At 44.1% G+C, this 21,012-nt stretch overlaps 4 protein-coding genes across 8 annotated transcripts; all 4 read left to right on the forward strand.

Annotated features, from left to right (window-relative positions):
* The first annotated feature begins 37 nt into the window (after positions 1 to 37).
* Positions 38 to 13,462, forward strand: LOC6734709 (protein spinster). 4 transcript variants are annotated; one of them, XR_001599712.3, is made up of 9 exons: positions 38 to 864; positions 6,737 to 7,094; positions 7,500 to 7,826; positions 8,039 to 8,300; positions 11,285 to 11,383; positions 11,447 to 11,620; positions 11,684 to 11,825; positions 12,044 to 12,239; positions 12,415 to 13,462. XR_001599712.3 is itself a non-coding variant. In XM_016168199.3 (8 exons), exons 1-8 carry the CDS (start codon positions 459 to 461, stop codon positions 12,462 to 12,464), a joined length of 1,818 nt encoding a protein of 605 aa, XP_016027920.1. In that variant the 5' UTR covers positions 39 to 458; the 3' UTR covers positions 12,465 to 13,462. The 4 variants fall into 4 exon arrangements, 2 of the variants coding, with proteins under 2 accessions (XP_016027920.1, XP_016027921.1); XR_001599713.3 differs by lacking the exon at positions 8,039 to 8,300 and adding an exon at positions 8,631 to 8,892; XM_016168199.3 differs by lacking the exon at positions 12,044 to 12,239 and having other exon boundaries at positions 39 to 864.
* A 73-nt stretch (positions 13,463 to 13,535) lies between these two features.
* Positions 13,536 to 17,093, forward strand: LOC6734710 (aspartate aminotransferase, cytoplasmic). Of its 2 annotated transcripts, XM_002081681.4 has the most exons (5): positions 13,536 to 13,656; positions 13,975 to 14,092; positions 15,482 to 15,589; positions 15,651 to 15,724; positions 15,785 to 17,093. In XM_002081681.4, the coding sequence occupies exons 1-5, from the start codon at positions 13,603 to 13,605 to the stop codon at positions 16,742 to 16,744; spliced, it is 1,314 nt and encodes a 437-aa protein (XP_002081717.1). In that variant the 5' UTR covers positions 13,536 to 13,602; the 3' UTR covers positions 16,745 to 17,093. The 2 variants fall into 2 exon arrangements, with proteins under 2 accessions (XP_002081717.1, XP_016027922.1); XM_016168201.3 differs by lacking the exon at positions 13,536 to 13,656 and having other exon boundaries at positions 13,861 to 14,092.
* Positions 17,094 to 17,229: 136 nt separating this feature from the next.
* On the forward strand, positions 17,230 to 18,019 carry LOC6734711 (DNA-binding protein SMUBP-2). Its single transcript, XM_002081682.4, has 2 exons — positions 17,230 to 17,389; positions 17,449 to 18,019. The coding sequence occupies exons 1-2, from the start codon at positions 17,383 to 17,385 to the stop codon at positions 17,925 to 17,927; spliced, it is 486 nt and encodes a 161-aa protein (XP_002081718.1). The 5' UTR covers positions 17,230 to 17,382; the 3' UTR covers positions 17,928 to 18,019.
* A 167-nt stretch (positions 18,020 to 18,186) lies between these two features.
* LOC6734712 (cysteine--tRNA ligase, cytoplasmic) lies at positions 18,187 to 20,991 on the forward strand. The gene is made up of 6 exons (XM_002081683.4): positions 18,187 to 18,505; positions 18,571 to 19,060; positions 19,116 to 19,802; positions 19,862 to 20,006; positions 20,069 to 20,667; positions 20,732 to 20,991. Exons 1-6 carry the CDS (start codon positions 18,327 to 18,329, stop codon positions 20,855 to 20,857), a joined length of 2,226 nt encoding a protein of 741 aa, XP_002081719.1. The 5' UTR covers positions 18,187 to 18,326; the 3' UTR covers positions 20,858 to 20,991.
* Positions 20,992 to 21,012: the final 21 nt, after the last annotated feature.

Consider the following 21,012-nt stretch of genomic DNA (forward strand, 5'->3'; position numbering starts at 1 on the left):
CATGGCTTATCGATAGCATCATCGATATTTGTATCGCCAATTGGATTCAGGTATATATTAGCGGTCGCCGGACGGTCACACTTATTGCACTTACTCCAATTGGAAAGGCAACAGTGTTCGCGTCGCGGAAGAAACAAGAAAGAAATACAGCGAGAAGCACTGCAAATGCATTGATTACATTTGAAGTACAACCGCGATTAGAGGAAGTGTCTCAGTAGACATTCGAATTGGCCTTACAAGTTGGCAAAAGTGTTATAAAAGAGAAGCGCGGAGGTGTGCCAAGAGCAAATTCTTTTGCATTCGCTTTGAACCGCTTTCATCGCGAGTTCCCGTTTCTCTGTGTGCGTGAGCAAAGAGCGTGTGCAAATAACTTTTTGCCGCGTTGTCCGCCTTCTGCGAATTTCCAACCAAAAGAGGACAGCGAGAGCGCGCGAAGAGAGGATCGAGTGATCGGGTGAATGTCGCTGAAACACCAGAAGCAATCCTACCAACCGCTCCCAACGGCGGCCGCCATGGACAACCCGGCGATGATCCAGAGCAGCGGTAGCAGTGGGAGCAGCTCCTCCGAGGAGGGCGGCAGTCGCGAGGATGTGGCCAATCTCTCGCCGCTCGGACTGCCTACGACCTACTCGTCACAGCAATTGATGCCCTCGGATACGGACAGCATGGAGGAGGAGCGCCACCGCCTGCGTCCCCACCACCATCACCACCACCCACTGGGCGAGCACCACCACATCCCGGGCATACCACCATCCGCCGCTGTGCCATCGCGTCTCTCCAGCGTGGGCAGATCGCAGTGGTTCACCGTCACCGTGCTATGCTTCGTCAACCTCATCAACTACATGGATCGTTTCACGATCGCAGGTGAGTTCGGGTATCCTTCGTTGGGTCTCCTATGGCATTCCATACGTTTTTGGGGGCTTGCTGCCGCAGTAGATAGAAAAATTAATTGACACTATTGAAGAAGATTGCTATAGACCGCTGTAAAATTCTCAACTTTTGTGTGACCAAAAGATTAGGCAGGCCAAAATGTATAAAATTATCTATAAAATTAGATAAGAACCATAGAAAGCACTTTATTTTGAATTTTCGCGCATGGTTAAAAATGAAAACATTTAAATTTCACAAAATCTGGTGACAAAATCATAATGTTATTAATTAGCAGCTGCTAATCAACAATACTAAAAATTACTACCTCATCGTCGACAATGCGAGTCGTCCCCATTGTTTACAAAATGTACCATAAAGATTGCGAGCGAGAGAATTTGATTAGTGACTAATCTACTTACAAGTGAATCACGCGATCCAAAAATATTCAAAACAGAGCATTTTATCATTCGCTACGCTTTGCACCGAAACTCGGGACATTTCCACTGGGTGGCAATCAATCAAGACCCATTTCGCCTAAACCTAAACATATGTATATTATTTCTAGCACTCAGGTGCGATAAAATGGAGTGAGTGAGCCGGGCGGTGGTGGCACCTGACCTGCTTAGCTTAGTAATGGTAATTGCGATCGGCGATCAGAAAGTCCCCCGACCGCGTGACAATTACAGGGTAATCTCATGTTTCAACCCATAAATACAGACGGGTATACAACACACACTGCCCACATAATTAGTGCGTTTATTATTATTAAGAACATTAGCGAAGCAAATGGATCTTAATTCATGCGGGCGGCTTTTCATTGGACACTTGTTGATTGTTGAAGTTCTTTTCACTGTTTACTTGTGTCTGGAAAATGAGATTACTACAGATTGCACTTGCACTTCGACTGGCGACATCTCCTCAGTTACACAAAACGCGGTGCAAATCGATTGGAAACTTGTTTCGGGTTACATGGCGAAACAAGTTGTGACTGATTATTATATGTACAAGTCCGCCTCAGACGATCGTTTAATATGCATTTCTAAATAATCGTATATTTATAGTTATAGTTTCCCATTTTCTTCGTGAACCTGAACAGCCAGTTCTTCCTGAGTCAGCAGAACTTTTCCACTCAAGGCCATGTGATAATGTCTTTTACTGTATGTGCATTTGCAATTAATTTGCAATTATAAATCACTGGCTATTAGTTATCAGTTGATTGCCTCAGCGGCAATTGGAAATCGATCTTACACCCTTTTTTTTGCGGCTACAAATCATAAGCTTTTGATTCGCGTAAAGCCAGCGGATATAGTGACTAAAAAAAACATCATACGACTTTTTTGCAACAGAACAGGAAGCGGAATTACTCACCCAAAAGGGTTGATAACAACACTTACATACCGAAACAAAAAAAAAAACGCTGTTTACATATTATATTTAATATAAACATATACCGCTCCTCGTACTCGTATATTTTCATAATTTCCATGGGCGCCTAATTGATTGTTTATTTTGAGAAAACTGCGAGCGCAAGGCGAAATAGAAAACTCATATAAACAATGGTCGGTGGCTCAAGGTTTTTGTTTTGGCATTTCTGCTAGTGGCATTGTTATCATTAACACTTTTTTGAACCTTATCAAGAAGTGGCTGAAACCAGACGCGCGCTGCGCAATCAATTGCATTGGATCACCAGCTGCAGTGCACGTGGAGTTTTGGGCCACTTTTTGCAGTGATTAGATTACTTGGTGATTATTTGTTTAGCTTCTGACTGCTCTGATTGCTTGGGGCCCTTTATGTATTTAATGCGAATTTCGACATTTGCCACGTTTGCGTTTGCGTCCTATATACAAGCGAACATATGTACATATTTACATATGTATCAGCTGATGTCTGGCCAACCTAATGGAATGCATTTAATTATAATTTTAAGTGCGTCTCGGCCTTTGGCTGCGACCTCCGACTTTGCTGAAATTCGCCTGGGTTTTTAAGCTAAAACCAACCTACTGACGTGGTAGTGATGTTTTATAACCACCTCGTTTGGTCAAAAAAAAAAATACAATGGGATGTGCCCCCCTCTTCATTCATGATCGTGATCGTATTCTGTTGTTGACAGTAAATTGAATTTCTGCACCGACAGCGAACTTTGATCATCGGGCCGAGAACTGGCATTTATTTTGGTCAACAGATATGTGGGCTGAGATATATAGACCAAGTTGCCGTTCTGCTATGCTTCCGACGTAATTTTCTTGGCCCGCATCCAAAGCAAGCGATCACAATAATGGTCTATGTCAATTGATCGAGTTGAGATTTCGGTGGCATATATCTGTTTTTGGTTATTTTCAAGTCTTTTGCAATCACTTTTACTTCTTGTTTTTTTGTGCCATTTTTTCAACGTTTGTTTTGTGCATATTTTGCATTTGTTTAAACCCAAAAGTCACTGAGTTCGGTTTTTTATATATTCGCTTTAAATGTTTCTTTTTTTTTCCTACCAAAGATACATAAAAACTTTCCATTTTGTTGCCATCGCAGTTTGGGGAAAGAAATAACAATGAAAGGAAAATATAAAATATGCAGCCTTGACAAACCGAAATTGTCGTCAATACCCTTGGAAAATAATCGCCAACTGAGTGAAATTAATATTACTCACAATGACTTTACTGAATCAATTCCACAGCAAATTTTCTAATTATGGAACAAACTTGTGTGGATCGTTTACTTACGTATCCCACAAATTTGAATAGGTTCTTTGGTTACACAAAACGCGTGGATGTAACAAATGCATTTGCTTAGCGTATTTTGCATTTTTGTTTGAGGTTTGCGCGCACATTCAACGTCAATGGTTCTATTCTGCATTCAAGATACGTTTATATGTACATCCTCGTGTGCATATGTATATTTTTGGGTCAACGACCTACGCAAAGTGCAGTGCACACTTTTTGCCGCAACAAATTGAATTAACCAAAGGCAAATGCAAAATGAAACACATAAAAAACTATCCGTAGAATAGTAGAAAAAAGGTTGGGGTAGGGAATGTCTGGAACGCGATGGTTGGAACACTTTTCTATGGGCGCCGCCGCTTTCACAATTGATTTCCACCTGGCCCGCCGAAAAGAAAGCAAGAAAGCTTTTCTCTAAACACAATTCGAGTGCTTCGCTAAGCATTCAAATGCATTCCAAGCGAAAGTCACAGCCTCAGTGAGTTTTTATCTTTTTTGGTTTTCTTTAGTTTTTGACTGCGACTCGTGGCCGAAATATCTGTCAGATATTCATCGTTTATTCATCGTCCGATTTTAAAGCTTACGCTGCATATCGCGCGATTTTTCAAGGCCGACGTCATCAGACGCCACAGAACATGGGGGGCGGAGCGAGATAGACTGCTGTTGTGCCGAAAGAGAGGGAGAGAGTGACTGAGAACAGTCACTTTCGGACGCAAACAACTTTTTCATTCATGGTAATGAGAGTCCCGGCTTTGTTGTTGTGCCTTTTGCAGTTGCCTGGTTATAAATATTGGCATTTTAAACGGATCAACGTTCTACAGATTTCTCTGGCCACAGTACAGTGCGTTCTGATAGTGATAAGCTTCGTTGAAATCGGAAAATAAAACACTTATTTCAATCCGAAGTTTATTTTTTAAAAACATATGTATAACATAGTAATAATATCAAATTTTCCGTCTTCAAAACGGATTTACATGAGTAGTACTTCGGAATTTGGACTTCTGGAATTTGTATTGCTCAAGTAATAGAAATTATTTTCAGTCTTATAGTAATTGCCACTTGTCATTGTCTGGTTTCCAGAAAGTTCGCCTCTTGGGGAAGTCCAAATATTATTTGTAGTAAAACCTAGCATTGCGAATTCCACTGTCGCGTTTATTGGGCACAAGAGAGAACAAGCCAAAGAGAGAATGCAGACAGAGAGATAAACAGGTTCTAAAAATGCGACAGCCGGCAAATACCAAATACGTTGACGAAACTTCCCCAAAAGTGGGGAAAAATGGTAAAGGGAGGGAGGTATGTACCTACGTATTCCTAGTGGCTTTGACTTTTTCTTTTTTTGTTTTTGACCAAGAATTGCCCATAAACAAAAGGAATTCCTTGCGTGGAATGAGATTACTCGTTGAGTGTACGAGATAGCAATATATATATATATATATTTATATATATGTACATATATGCATAAGGAATGCCTCACCCAGACCAGCCCCACTGTGCCCCCTTCTCCACCTCTCTCCGCCTGCCACTCTCAGCCCACAATCGCAATGCAGTGCACACACAGACACACACACACACGCACACACACGCACACAGACTTATCGCGTGGCGTCCCCCAACCGTTACGTCACTAGGCAAGGCAAACAAACACGCTGATTGGTCGAAAAACATCGTACGATAAATTTCTCAAAGCGAAATGAGCAAAAAGACCCAGAAAATGGAATAATTAAAAAGCAAAGGCTGATTCACTGCAACTTGGCTGCTTCGTGCCACGTTTCGCTTCGGTTCGCGGGGGTTCGTGGAGCTTCGGCTCTCTCTCTCTCTTGAGGTCTCTTTGCGGCTCTCACTCGCTCGCTCTCTCTTTTTGGGGCACAACTTGTTGAGCTTTCTGTGTGTCATTGTTGTTGCTGCTGCATTTGCCGGCTTCTGATCTCAGACACACTCCTTCTCTCTCTCTCTTCCCACTCTCTCCCTCGCCCACTTGATTTTGTGGGCCGTTGTTTATTTTTGGGTACTCAAGCACTTTAGGTAGTTATTTTATTTTGGCCATTCCGCAAAGGCCAATGTACGAAGAGAGACGAATAGAAATACGGAGCTTAATAGCGGTTTTTGTTTTTATTTTGAGCTGCATGTAGAATGTAGGAAGTAGCGTTAGATCGGCTAACAGTTATTGACGAAGGTCGTTTGTCAATTAATTCGCTAGTTGCACATCCGTTTGTTAATGAATTTTTAAACGTCGAAAAGCTGAAGACGAGACGTGCAGGAAATATATACCCACAAACCTGAGAAAATGTGTGCGAAGGTGATCGCAGCGATCGATATTCAAATCATGACACAGATTTGCATGACGATGCATTAGATCGATACATTGATTATCGGAGCTACGCAATAACTAGTACGATATTGATATGTAGCGATAAATAGTAAGATTGATCAACACTTCGATTGTTACCAATTGAAAAGCTATCCTTCAGCTGATAAAAAGTTGCGGATCTTATCAGTACTTACTATTCGAGGCTATAAACAGCATGATTATGATATATTTACATTGTCAATGTTATTTTAAGATAAATAATGACACTGAAATCCAACAGATTGTCACACCCTTAATTATCGATTGCAGATATTACCAGTACAAAGATAACGACAAAAATGGGCGTTGTATCAAATTTGATCAATTAAAGTTGGTACTATCTTTTCATATATACTCGTATGTAGGATGCTCTTTAATAGATATCGATGGGTTAATTAATGGCCCTCTGGGGAAAATATGATGACCCATAAAAGCACACGCCACATTTCCGGAATTTTTGTGCCGGCATAGTGGGGCTACAATGACTGGGGAGTGCTAATTATAGATATATCCATCTCCCTGCTAAACTGAACAATTTGGGGCTTACGTAAAACACTCGAATGCAGCAGACTTGTATTAACGATTTATTTGCTTTGTCAATTAACAACTCCCGCTGAGGATGGTCTGATATGTACGAAGTACAATGTATACAATGTATATCACACATCACGCGAATTCCTAATACATAATGCTAATAAAAGAGTAATATATAAGGTATAAGTTCATTTACATCTCCACCGATACCACTTTTCTAAAAAGTACATTTCGAAAAGGATCTAACCCGCTTTATCCTTTCATCTTCCAGGAGTCCTCACAGATGTCCGAACTGATTTCGATATTGGCAATGACAGTGCCGGACTTCTCCAGACGGTCTTCGTTATCTCGTACATGGTGTGCGCCCCCATCTTCGGCTATCTGGGCGATCGCTACTCCCGCCCCTGGATAATGGCGGTGGGCGTGGGTCTGTGGAGCACCACCACCCTACTGGGGTCGTTCATGAAGCAGTTTGGCTGGTTCATCGCCTTCAGGGCGCTGGTCGGGATCGGCGAGGCATCGTACAGCACCATCGCACCGACGATCATCTCGGATCTGTTCGTGCACGACATGCGCTCCAAGATGCTGGCACTGTTCTACTTTGCCATACCCGTGGGATCCGGTCTGGGGTGAGTGTACCCCTCTTGACATTGCCGGCCAATGTCCAGGTCAATGATCAACAGTCCGGGAGGATGGGCCCTTATCATCCGTCTACGAATGCGCCTTATCATCTGCCGGCAACAGGCGATGGGGGCCAAAGTTTGAGGACGGATGATAATCAGCAATTTTCACTGGCGAAGCGTGAGAAGAGACACGTGACTGTATGCTTTTGTAAATTGGAATTGAAATTGATTTACTTTTGGAATGCCGACAATTGAAGGTTCTCTAATTCAATTAGAGTGCTGGGTCAATTGGGCGGGTTGATTGGAAATTATGCAACGTCTAATTGGGTGCCAATGCAGCGCGCGGACCAAGAGTCAATTCATCAGGATCGGTCTCATCAATTACCCCTTTGTTTTGTTCTCCAAACACAGATACATTGTGGGATCCAAGACGGCGCACCTGGCCAACGATTGGCGCTGGGCTCTGAGGGTCACGCCCATTCTGGGCATTGTGGCCGTTTTCCTCATCTTGCTCATCAAGGATCCGGTGCGGGGTCACAGCGAGGGATCGCACAATCTGGAGGCCACTACCTACAAGCAGGACATCAAGGCGTTGGTCAAGAACCGTTCCTTCATGCTCTCCACGGCTGGATTCACGTGCGTTGCCTTCGTCGCAGGAGCTCTGGCCTGGTGGGGACCTTCCTTCATCTATCTAGGCATGAAGATGCAGCCCGGCAACGAGAACATTGTCCAGGACGAGTAAGTGTACCCGCCCTTGGTAACCCAAAGCTCCATTTTCACGACTTTGATCCATATAAAAAACCCTTGCTTCGATGCCTTGAATATCTATAAACAAACCAATCGTGAAAATGGGGCTTAAGCCCATCCTTTTGACACCGAGCCCCCAAAAATACCCCAACCCCCAAATATCGAGCTGTGCGCCTTACAATGATTTCCGATCCGTCGTCAAGCATCTCGTACAAGTTTGGTCTGGTGGCCATGTTGGCCGGACTCATCGGAGTTCCTATGGGCTCCTTTCTGGCCCAGCGACTGAGGGGTCGCTACGAGAACTGTGATCCGTACATCTGTGCGGTGGGACTCTTCATCTCGGCTCCGATGGTCTTCGCTGCTCTCGTGGTGCCGCAGACGAGCGAGAGCCTGTGCTTTTTCTTCGTTTTCGTGGCCCAGGTGGCACTGAACCTGTGCTGGTCCATTGTAGCCGACATCCTACTGGTAAGATGGCAGAAACAAGATGCAGCAGCAGCAGCAGTAGAAGCAATGAAAGCGCAGGAATCAAATGCTAAAAGCCAGCCAGCCGATTATTGAAAGCCATTCTTGAAAGGGGAGCTCTACGTTAGACCCCAAAACTTGCCCTAACCCCCCAACGCTCGTTTAATTGTTAATGCCCAGAATGCACGAAAGCGTTGTTATCCATTTGGAGCTAGTGTTCCCAATGATTAGGAGCTCCATGCGATGGATAAGGACGTTGTAGTGTATGTCGGGGTTCTCAAGCTTTGGCATAACTAACCGAATGTACCCCGAAATTCCAAACCCCGCCCTTAGTGTTGCGTTCAACTTCGGAGTCATCACCATGTTGGCGGGCCTGCTGGGCGTGCCGCTGGGCTCGTTCCTGTCCCAGTACCTGGTTAAGCGTTATCCCACGGCGGATCCGGTGATCTGCGCCTTTGGGCTGCTTGTGAGTGCGCCGCTGCTGACGGGCGCCTGTCTCCTGGTCAACAGCAATTCGGTTGGCACCTATGCACTCATATTTTTCGGGCAGTTAGCTTTAAATTTGAATTGGGCAATTGTTGCGGACATACTGCTGGTAAGCCAAGTTCCTCAGAACGGGAGACACCTGTGGTCCCGGATATCAAATGCTTTCTGTAATTTTGCACACACACGTATTGTTTGAGTATCGTAACTGTAACTACACACAGAAAAACCTTAGTTATAGCATTAACTTTTTACTGTTATAATGAGTAACACACGCACACACACACAACACACCCACCAACACACACACACACACACAGCTTGCCTACTCACAATTGCCTTAACTTTAGTTTACTTAAATTATGTATTTGTTGTCTTTACCCGCATCTTTTACAACTGGTGGTGGTCATCTGATACTCCATTTTGTGGTTGTTTCATGATTTTTGGGTGCGGTTTTTTGAGTTCAGTAAACCGAAGAACTTTAAGGGCAGTTACATGTCTTAAAGTTCCGAAGGCCCCCGTAGATTATCATTCCTTGCAAGTCATGTAATCCCACGAGATAAGACCAATTTATATCGCCTTATTGCTTTTTGTAAATGTAATCAACGTAGAGTTTTGTCATCTTATCAATTTTACTTTCATCCCTCATGGACCCCACTTTTTGGGGAGGCAAAGGAGGGAGGGAGTGTCCAACCCCCGAAAACACTTGCAGTGTGCAAATATTTCCACACTCAACCCCCAGTGGAGGTCGTATATTCTTATTAAACCATCGCACTTTCCCAAATTGCAATGGAAACCAACCCGCACTTCATCTTCAGCCCCATTTCACGAGACCTAGTGTCGAAATATTCGTATTTATATTAGATTCTCTTCTCTGGTTCACTAAATTTCGGGGGTTATCTTCCGGGGTAGTCACGTTTGTCGGCTTCGCGGAGATAAGCCAGTGATAAGTGATAAGGAAATTAAAAAACCAAAACAGTGAATCATATATATTTGTACTATCGCATTTAGACAGGATTTTTGGGGTAAACTTGAGAAAGTATAAACAAATCATAAACTAAAAGATGAAAAGGTTTTTTAATTGAATTAGTTTCCACACTAGAACAAATACGGTTTATAATACACAGCTTATGTCATTAAAAAAAGCCTTAAAAGATTAAGTAACCCAGATTGATAAAAATGACCCCATTCAATTGCGTAGGTGTCTCAAGATACTGAAAGTTGGGTAAACCCTGTAAGTAGCTGGAAGTTATACCATATCTCACATATATAGAAGCAGCTGATGACTAGATATAGATAGTGGATATGGAAATCCGTGGACGTAATTCCTTTCGATAGATACGTACGTATTTTGTACGTACGAGGGGCTGTTCTAAATTTGGCAGTACGTCAGAGCAGAGGCAGTATATAGTACATATACGTGCGGATATATATAGGTATATATGCATATAGTACCCCAACTCACGCCCCCTTTAATGCATTGCCTTTTGACCACGCACTTGGTTCCTCTTCTGTTTTTTTTTTTTTTTTTTTTTTGTGACCATTGTGTGCCATTGCAAACGATTCCGTGACAGAAATAAGCAAACGGATTTCGCTTGCCACCCAAAAACTCACTCGATTATCTAACCCAAAAAAAAAAAAAAAAAAAAAACGGGGCGATCGGCCCACCTTGGTGGCGTTATATTAATTGGTGCCGGCGATAAGCGGTACCGTGATTAGAGATTGCCATTATCTGGGCACTTTTGTAGCCATTGTTTTTGCAGCTCCACAAGATCAGCACAAGGTAAAAGGGAACTGCTGTAATGTCATAGGTATTTTGCGTAACTTTTTTCGCTTTTCCGCATTATACATACATGCACACAAAACACACTGCTTAACACACACACGCATCGTATCACCTGTAGTTATAACAGTAAAAACTTAATGTGGCCAACAACAGTTAAGCAGACAACAAATTGCCACAGATTCAATTTAAATAGATCAGCTCACTACTTACCGATCCACCCTCGCTAAGCAGAGTGCTCTCACAGTGTTCCCAGCCAGGCTCGCCAACTGTTCCCATCTGGTTAGACTCCAACCTGAGAACGCAATGCAAATGTGGCTTTTCTTTTGGGAACCTGTTCTTTGTTTGCTCCCGAAATTCTTGAGTGGCTCCATCTCTGGCGAGCTTTTGGCAAATTTGAATCTGCTGTTGGCACACACACCTACACCTACACACGCATTATCGCTTTAATCACTTTGTTCTTATTTGTTTTTAATCAATTATTTTAGTTTCGGTCGCAATGTAGAATACTTTCTGGAGCGAACCTATAAGGCTTTAACACCTAGTCGCCCCAAGAATGTATCTTCAACTGCACCGATAGCTGGTTTAATCGATAGTCGTAGCTTAAGAATCGGTTGTGGCTTTTGCTTTCATTATTTGCTTTGCATTTTGTTGTTGCTCTTGCACTTTGGCGCCAGAATTCAAACAAAACCTTAATAACCCTTTCATTTTTGTTACATAGTATGTGGTGGTTCCCACGCGGCGTTCTACAGCCGAGGCCTTCCAAATTCTCATCTCACACGCACTGGGCGATGCCGGCAGTCCGTATTTGGTGGGCGCAGTAAGTATTCAAAGGATTGCTATACTCCAAAAGTAGTAGTTACTAAATATCCCATTTCCATAGATCTCCGAGGCCATCATGAAGCACCTGCACAAGAACCCCAGCGACTCTGGACTGACCACCGAGCTGCGAAGCATGTCACAAGTGGCAGGATCCGCGATCAGCAATGCCACCCAGGTGATCACGGAAGCCACCACCAGTTTGATCGAAACAGCGCGCTCGGCAGCCTCTCAGGAGGTATGTGGAATCCACTTAAACAAGAGTTCACTCTGACTAACTCCCTGTTTTTGCTTATTTTAGTACTCTGATGTGGAGCAGTTCGAGGGACTGCAGTATGCGCTCTTCTCCACCAGTTTTGTGGAGGTGCTGGGTGGCATTTTCTTCATATTCACCGCCTGCTTCATCATCAAAGACAAGTACAATGCCACGCGAGGACTGCAAGGTAAGCATGGGTTGGATTGAGCTCTAAATGCCCCTTTCTCAACTATCTATTAGCTTTCTGATTAAAAAGTAACCGAAAAGGTCTGAGCAAATGTAATTTGTTGAAAGAAAACTAAGGTCTATTGATTCTATAATTGTTAGAACAATGGTTACTCTTTAATCAGAAGGTGTCTTATTTGCCACTCTTTGGCTCAACTGTCTTCCGTTTGATATTGCCAGGCGACCAGGGAGCGCGGGCGGTTCGATCGTCAGTCGCCTTGGCCAGCGGGCAAAAGGACGTCGAGTCCTTCAACTCGGACTGCCTGGTCCTTTGCACTGACATCGCGCTGCGCGAACGCACGTGATAGCTCAAAATATGAAATATGTATTCTGGTGCGCGGCACCAAATGATAACTTTATTTTGGCCCAGTTCCCGGTAGGTGGAATGCTCTAAATTTCGTTAAACCGTTCTGTTCTGCGTGCGTTCCATAGTTGCGTTGTACTAATCTCAGTTACTTGACCCTAACCCATACCCTGTTCTTCATGGCTTTCTGTGTGCTTTGTTTGGCGGAACAAGGTTCTAATGGATGTGTATTGATTGTACCTTTTAGATGCCACGGCTCAGCAACAGCAGCGGGATGAGCGCGGTCAGATTGCCTAATACCAGCCGATTCTGGAGGTTATGCTGCGCACTCAGAGCTCCGATGGCATGCCGGGTGAACTGATACTGACTGAAAACCATCTTTAATTTAATTTACGGTCACTCGCACCACGCACATCCCGCATCGGATCGTACTGGGCGCTTACGGGGATGGGGACACCTTGCTCAGTTGGGCTAACAAGTCCCCGATGTTGATGTTCCTATTGGGAAGGATCGGAGGAAGGAGGAAATGGGGGAAAGGACCACCATGCCAACACGTTCAAGCACGCCACACCGATTTGTAGATATATATACAAACAAAATGAAAAACTCTCACCCAGGCACTCAATCACTCACCAAGTCATAACATTACACAGATCATTTTACTTGTAAACGTCAAAGGTCTTGGGTACCCAGGATACCTTGCTTCATCCACGTAGTCGTAGATAGGTCTAGCTCTGGTATTTTAGACTAAATCAAAGTTAGCAAGAGTTTCAAGCGGACTCGCATTCGAAGAAGTGCTCCCTCAGATCGGATAATGTAAATAGATTATCTCAGGCATCGAATGCGTGGGTCGTGCAGTTTGGATATTTATATTAACGAATGTATATTTAATATGAATTGTAAATATAGATAAGCACCGGGCCATTGTATAAGTGCGTAGTCTATTTAATCAATTTTATCATAACGCCTTAGTTTTACACTGAACATAATTTTAATCATAGCTTTAGTTAGTTGTGTAACGAATTGGAGAAATGTGCGCACCCTCAGCAATTACTGAATATTACAGCAAAACTATTTTGAACCAAAACCAACACCAATCAGTCCTCGAGTTTGCTTTTTTTATTTGTTGAATCTCAATCGAATGCTAGCCTAATTGGAACGCAAATTGAAAGCGAAGACATAAAGACTGCGAGCAATCAAATATTGGTCCATCGATATTTGGCTAAGAATAAACCAAACTAATTGTTTAGCAACTAAGGAAATCATCCGGGGCAATAAAGAAACATTTAAAATCACTTTCCTCTATTGCGTTCGACTTTTTTGGGAACAGAACAAACATTTTTTTAAAGGTGCCTTTATATTTTCGTTTTGAGTTATTTGTTATTTTACTGCTTCTGAGATTGTTGCTTCAAAATTTTAAGCAAAACGTTCAAAAATGTTTATTATTTTAAGACGACTTAATTATCCCGGTTTATTACAGAACTTGCAGGTAGGAGCAGCTCTTTGAAGTCAGTGCATTAGCCCCGAAACGTGAAAATCGATTTTGCTTAAATTTTAACTGCATTTTATTTAGCCATTAAATAAAAATTCATGCATTCAGAATTTTTTTTTAAGTTCCGTGTCATAATTTTTTTCAGTGATTTTTTAGTATAAATATCGATAATTTCGATTACTTGCATCAACTGAGCTTTTTGTGGGCCAATTTGATTTAGACAAGTGCAGCCACACTACTTTTGGCCGTCTTCACCGACACTATTCCAAATTAATTTATTTGTTATTGTCGCTCCGTTTGGACCTGTTTCCCAAGCAATCCGCGATGTCCATCTACGCCGACGTTCCAAAAGGACCCGCCATCGAGGTCTTCGCCCTGACGCAGGCCTTCAAGGATGACAGCAATCCCAACAAGGTCAATTTGTCGGTGGGCGGTAAGTTCTAAAGTTCTATTGCACCCCTCCCCCCACGCAGCCAAAAGTACATATGTGTATGTGCATATGTATATAATAAGTATGTGTATTGCTTAGCCGGCTGTATTTGTGTGCGGCTCAATTTGCTATCATTTGTTAGTTGGCTCGCCCTTGCATTTCTCCACCCCCCGCACCGCTGGAACGCCCGTTTCCGTTCCCACCCAACAGGCCACTCTGCTGGAGGTCATTTGGAAGTCAAAGTGGCATATGAATTGCACAGATTTTTCCATCCTTCTTGCTTTCCAATTAGTTGGCTTATAACCAATTGTGGATTTCGTGTGTGTAAACAAGTCAAATACTCTACTCTGTTGTTAAATATTTCGACAAGTTTGTAAATTACTTATTTACATATTTTGCATATACTATTTTGTTTCAGATGCTCATTAGAATTTTAAATGTTTTAATTCGGAATCCAATTTTCTTAGTAGAGAATTTCTCCTGCGACTTTCTTTGTTCAAAATTTTCTTCTGACGTCAGCTAACACCGTATTTATTTATTGCCCATGTATGTTTTTGTGTGGCGGATGATGATAAGCCACTAGTGTTTGGTGCTCTTGGCAGGTACACCACATCCATCCATTTCCTCCACTTCATCTAGCCAGCGGCAATCTGCAGGAACGACAATAACAATGTTACCGCCGGGTCGTCCAAGAGCAATTTTGCTGATTTGAACGGTGGCCACTTCACCTTTTCTATATTTATGTATGTTATTGCATAATTTGAATAACAATTCCCACCAGCAGAGTCGCTGATTATTGTATTTTTGTTTTGCTCGCGAAGCCAAGAGTCATTAACCCTTGCTCGTGTAAATGATTATGCCAATTTATTCAACGTATTTTTATTTTAGTAGCATTAGAATTAATAAATATGTATATTCATAGCATAAATCAGCTGATTTACAAAAGGCATCTTTAATATAAGATCAGATCGTGTTATAATATTAACTTTAGCAAATGGATGTTTAAATGAGCTCATATACTCATTCTTCTCATTTCCGTCAATTTATTGTCGTTATGGCTTGTTTATCACGCTTTCGCTTTTATTTACAATGCTGCAAAAGTATAAACATTACCAGACCAATTCATTCAATTGGTTTCGAATAACACGATGCCAGTGTTTTTCAGTTGCGCCAATAAATAAATAAATTGGCCTAGAAACAAAGCATGAAAACGCTATCAAATGGCCTATAGCAATGCGGATTGATTAGGCTTGTTAAGAGCACTCAGATAAGACCTGTATATTGTACGGATTTTAGCACTTTGACCCATGTATTTCCCTAAACTCTTGAGAAATCAGTGGACTTCGAATAAATTGGGTTACTCATTGGATCTGTGGTTTCCTTCGTTCGCAGCTTACAGGACAGATGCGGGAGTTCCCTGGGTCTTGCCTGTGGTGCGCAAGACGGAAATCTGCATTGCCAGCGATGAGCAGGTTAACCACGAGTATTTGCCAGTGACCGGTAAGTAAATGCCATATTTTCATCATAGTAAATCAGTAAACACAATGATTCTGTTTTGCAGGACTCGAGACATTCACCAATGCGGCCACTGAATTGGTTCTGGGTGCTGATTCCCCTGCCATCAAGGAGAATCGCGTAAGTTGGGGCTCATCCTAAAAATATGTACTCTTTTATTAGGCTGATTTATTCTTGTAGGCCTTTGGAGTGCAGACCATTTCGGGCACGGGTGCCCTGCGCATTGCCGCCGATTTCCTGCACACACAACTGAATCGCAATGTGGTTTACTACTCGAACCCCACGTGGGAGAATCACCACAAGATCTTTTGCGATGCCGGCTTTACGACCGTGAAATCGTACCGCTACTGGGACCAAAATAAACGCCAGTTGGACTTCAAGAACATGCTGGCCGATCTGAACGATGCTCCGCCCGGTGCTGTGATCATTCTGCACGCCTGTGCCCACAATCCCACCGGCATTGATCCCACCCAGGAGCAGTGGACCGAGCTGGCCGATCTGATGGAGAAGAAGAAGTTGTTCCCGCTGTTCGATTCGGCTTACCAGGGCTTTGCCAGTGGTGATCCCGATCGCGATGCCTGGGCCGTTAGGTTTTTCGTGCAGCGTGGCTTCGAGCTCTTCGCCTGCCAGTCGTTCGCCAAGAACTTTGGCCTCTACTGCGAACGTGCCGGCAACCTGACGGTGGTGCAAAAGAATGGCGCTACCAAGGCAGCAGTTCACTCTCAGCTGACGCTGCTCATTCGTGGACAGTACTCGAATCCGCCCGCGTATGGAGCTCGCATCGTTTCCAAGGTCCTAAACACACCGGAGCTGCGCAAGGAGTGGATGGCCTCCATTCAGGCTATGTCGAGCCGCATCCGCGAGATGCGTACGGCTTTGCGTGACAAGCTGGTGGCCTTGGGCACACCCGGCACCTGGGATCACATTGTCAACCAGATCGGCATGTTCTCCTACACCGGTCTGAACGAGAGCCACGTTCGCGTGCTGATCGACCGGTACCACATTTACCTGCTGAAGACGGGACGCATCAGCATGAGTGGCCTGAATACGGGCAACGTTGAATATGTGGCCAAGGCGATCCATGCCGCGATCACCGGAGCAGGAGAAAGCGCAGCTTGTCCTTGTGACAACAAATTGTAATCGTACCATAGAACGTACCATTGGATAGATACGTACAACGACTAGCTATGTACATATATTGGGCATGCGATTTAGGAATCCCGAAGCTGGATCACAGATGTCTGCACCATTGGCATTTAAATCAAACCAACAACAATTGCAATTACTAAACGTATATACGCGGCTTTTAGATGGATATACACATATTATACACAGGAAATGAATGTTCCACATTAAAGTAAAAAGTTTACAAAAATTACGCACTATTGAAAGCCGTCGAAGATTGGTTAAATAATTTAAGCTTTATAACGTTTATTGACCTGCGTGTAGTAACTAGATAAATCGACAATAACATTACTGAAGTATTTAATCTGTGGGGTGTTTAATTCTTTTTGTGGGAAAATAATTTGTCATTGAAAACATGCTTCTCAAGCTAATCATGACTTATTTTAAATAGTAGCTTTGCAATATCTTTAAATTAAGTCAAATAATTAACTTCTGACAATAACATTCATCTGCTTGCACTGCTTGCTATCATCGACCTATCGATTGACAGTCAGCTGTTTACGTCTTGCAACTCTCATCTCTAGACTTTAAATGTAAATTAAACGAAATTAGCAAAACATCATAAATATTAGGCGAATTTGAGTGATTTTTCAATGGCAGGTGCTAACTGTCGCAAGAATTGCTTAAGTTTTGGTCATTAATGAGATGATTTTCCGCAGACGATCCAAACAAACCCTCTACCTCGTCGAAAACTGAAGATGCTCCCCTGTTCCCGCCCGCAAAACCAGGAAAAAGAGTTGACTATGGGACAAACAACACATTGGAGCTGCTGGAGGGGATTCCCAGCCAGGTGGTGGATCTCAAGCTGGACGATGTGCTGACAGCCGTCAAGGAAGTGGATAACCTCTGCGACTATCCGCGCTGCAAGACCAAAACCAGCCTGATGGGCCAGGACTGTCAGCATTGCAAGAAGAGATTCTGCTTCAAGCACGGACTGCCAGAGGTGCACGGATGTGGCGAGGAGATCAAGCGGGACGAGCGCAAGAAGTTCCTGCACCCGAAGCCGGCGAAAACCATCAGACAGGAGGAGGATGTGAAGAATGCGAAAAAGCGTCTGGATGCAAAGTTAAAGGAAATGCAGTTGGGACGCACTCAAAAAGCCACCGGCGGAGGTTCCAAAAAAAAGAACGCAAAATAGGAAGGTGTCTGATTACGTTAGTTTATTAAATCCTTAAAAATCCAATGTTCTCAAAAGGTGTTATAAATAATATCAGTATCGTGTTCGATTTATTTTTATATTCTTATTGTTACCATCCTTTTGCTCAGATATTCGCTTCCGCATCCTACTTTCCTATGAAACTGGACTGCATTATTGCATCCTTAAACGTCTGCCTTCGAGGACTAGCAATCTCCTCCTGAAACTGACATAGCAGACCGTTAGAAATCCGTTCAATACATAGCCAGTGTGGCAACTCCGTGCGGCGCTGCCACCTGCCAAAAACCAGCTGTTGCTCACAAGCTGATGAAACTTTGCCGCATTTGCAAGTGCAGAAGCGACTGACTGTTTATACGTGCGCATATATAGAACGGAAAGATAATGTCGAAACGTGGGCAACCGGCGTGGCAAGCTCCCGAGGCGGTGGATCGGCCGAAACTGAAGCTGTTCAACAGCCTCACGCGACAGAAGGAGGACTTCGTGCCGCTGGACGGAAATAATGTAACGTGGTATAGCTGCGGACCCACCGTCTACGATGCCTCCCACATGGGGCATGCCAGGTAGGTTTGGTCGCCACATCACCATCTGTGCATTTAATCTTATCTTCCCCCTACGTACTACACAGATCTTACATTTCCTTCGATATTTTGCGGCGCATTCTGTCCGACTACTTTGGCTACAACATCCACTATGTGATGAACATTACGGACATCGACGACAAGATCATAAGGCGTGCGCGGCAGAATCATCTCTTCGAGGAGTACGCTGCTGAGGCGCAAAAGCTGCCACTGGATGAGCTGCTGGGTCAGCAAAAGGAGGTACTGCAGCGGTTTCAGGATACATGCGCCAAGAATACTGATCCCGACAAGAAGATTATGCTCGACAAGACACTGCAGCGGATGAACGATGCCGTGGAGGCGCTGACCAAGGCGGTTGGCAAGGGCGATGAGCGGGAGATCTCCGAGAAGCGGCTGCTCTACCTTAACGAAGCCAAGGATCCCATCTCAGACTGGTTGGACTCGCTAAAGGGCGCCCAGATCAATGATAATGCAGTATTTGAGGCACTGCCGCGCTACTGGGAAGATCAGTTCCACAACGACATGAAATCGCTGAATGTGAGTCATCGCATTACTAAGAAAGTTGAATCATTTGCTAATTCCATGTTTATAGATTCTCCCGCCAGATGTTTTAACTCGGGTTTCGGAGTACGTGCCGCAAATCGTCACCTTCATTCAAAAGATTATCGACAACGGCTTGGCTTATGCAGCCAACAACTCCGTTTACTTCGATGTAAATGGCTTCGACAAGAGGGAAAAGCATCATTATGCTAAGCTGGTGCCAGAAGCATATGGCGACACCAAGTCCCTGCAAGAAGGTGAAGGCGATCTGTCCGCCGCAGAGGATCGGCTCTCCGAGAAGCGTTCTGCCAATGACTTTGCCTTGTGGAAGGCGAGCAAAGCCGGCGAACCCTGGTGGGATAGCCCATGGGGCAAGGGCCGTCCAGGCTGGCACATTGAATGCTCGGCCATGGCCTCGGATATCTTTGGGCCCACGTTTGATATACACACTGGCGGTGTGGACTTAAAGTTCCCTCATCACGACAACGAGCTGGCCCAATCGGAGGCCGCTTTTAATGAGTCGGAGTGGGTTAAGTACTTCCTGCATACGGGTCACCTCACCATCGCTGGCTGCAAGATGTCCAAGTCGCTGAAGAACTTTGTCACCATCCAGGAAGCTCTAAAGAAACACTCCGCCACCCAGCTGCGACTGGCCTTCCTGCTGCACTCGTGGAAGGATACGCTCGACTACTCAGAAAACACCATGGAAATGGCCACCCAATACGAAAAGTTCCTCAATGTAAGACGAAGTAATCTTAAGTTTAGTTATGTTTTTCATTTAACCTGTATTTGTTGCAGGAGTTCTTCCTGAATGTCAAGGATCTGACGCGGCATGTGCTCTCCGAAGAGCCCCGCCGGCAGTTTGATGCCTGGACAGAAGTTGAGGCGGCTTTGCAGAAAAAATTCTCCAATGCTCAGGTCCTAGTACATGCTAGCTTGTGTGGTGAGTAATCAATGGATTAAATCGCCCTTAAATATATAATATTGTTCTATCTATTCTCGCAGACAACATTGATACTCGCAGCGCCCTTGACGCTATTCGAGAGCTGGTATCCGTGTCCAATGTCTACATTCGCGACAATAAGACTAGACTCAACAGTCTGCTGCTCCGAAACGTGGCCACATATATCACGGATCTGTTGCATGTGTTTGGCGCAATATCTGGTCCTCGCGGTGGCATTGGATTCCCCGTCAGTGGTGGCTCAGGAGCACAAGCTGCCGGCGCAGATTTAGAAACTACGGTCTTGCCTTACGTTCAATCGCTGGCTGAATTCCGTTACTTGGTGCGGGAGCAAGCCAAGACCCTGAAGGCCTTTGACATCCTGAAGCTCTGCGATGATCTACGCGACAATGTGCTGCCAAATTTGGGCGTGCGACTGGAGGACAAGGATATTGGAAAGTACGCCGTGAAGCTGGTCGACCGCGACTCACTTTTACGAGAACGGGAGGCAAAGCTGGCCGCCGAAGCGGAGAAGGCAGCAGAAAAGGAGCGCAAGAAGCAGGCGGCTGCGGAGGCTGCTGCGGCCAAAGAAGCCCAGCGTCGTGTGAATCCCAAGGAAATGTTCCTGGGCGAAACCGAAAAGTACTCGGCGTTCGACGACAATGTAAGCCATGCAATATTAAAACCTAAGTACCAAATATGATAGAATTTTGCACAATTTTTTGTAGGGCCTTCCCACTCACGACAAGGAGGGCAAAGAGGTCAGCAAAGGACAGATCAAGAAGCTGCAGAAACTCCAACAGCAGCAGGAACAGCGCTACAAAGAGTATTTGGCATCAATTGAGAAAGCCTGAGACCTAAGATCAGAGCCAGCATGTTAATGATATTAGCATTTATCCGATTCAAGACCTTCGTACCATTTAGTTAATGCAAGAGATTTCAGTTCCCAGCTTGAAGCAATCCATCTAATAAAATAGTTTTTCTATGATATGATTATTTTAATTTTTAT

Source organism: Drosophila simulans, chromosome 2R (genome assembly GCF_016746395.2).
Source record: "Drosophila simulans strain w501 chromosome 2R, Prin_Dsim_3.1, whole genome shotgun sequence".
In the NCBI taxonomy this organism is placed as follows: Eukaryota; Metazoa; Arthropoda; class Insecta; order Diptera; family Drosophilidae; genus Drosophila; species Drosophila simulans.

Bases quoted from the DNA above. Each gene is read 5' to 3' on its own strand.
- LOC6734709 (XM_016168199.3), top strand. From the start codon at position 459: ATGTCGCTGAAACACCAGAAGCAATCCTACCAACCGCTCCCAACGGCG. The intron at 7,827-8,038 runs GTAAGTGTACCC...TCCGTCGTCAAG, and splicing joins GAGAACATTGTCCAGGACGA to CATCTCGTACAAGTTTGGTC. The intron at 11,826-12,414 runs GTAAGCATGGGT...TGTACCTTTTAG, and splicing joins TGCCACGCGAGGACTGCAAG to ATGCCACGGCTCAGCAACAG.
- LOC6734710 (XM_002081681.4), top strand. From the start codon at position 13,603: ATGTTTATTATTTTAAGACGACTTAATTATCCCGGTTTATTACAGAAC. The intron at 14,093-15,481 runs GTAAGTTCTAAA...CTTCGTTCGCAG, and splicing joins GGTCAATTTGTCGGTGGGCG to CTTACAGGACAGATGCGGGA. The intron at 15,725-15,784 runs GTAAGTTGGGGC...TTATTCTTGTAG, and splicing joins CTGCCATCAAGGAGAATCGC to GCCTTTGGAGTGCAGACCAT.
- LOC6734712 (XM_002081683.4), top strand. From the start codon at position 18,327: ATGTCGAAACGTGGGCAACCGGCGTGGCAAGCTCCCGAGGCGGTGGAT. The intron at 18,506-18,570 runs GTAGGTTTGGTC...CGTACTACACAG, and splicing joins TCCCACATGGGGCATGCCAG to ATCTTACATTTCCTTCGATA. The intron at 19,061-19,115 runs GTGAGTCATCGC...CCATGTTTATAG, and splicing joins ACGACATGAAATCGCTGAAT to ATTCTCCCGCCAGATGTTTT.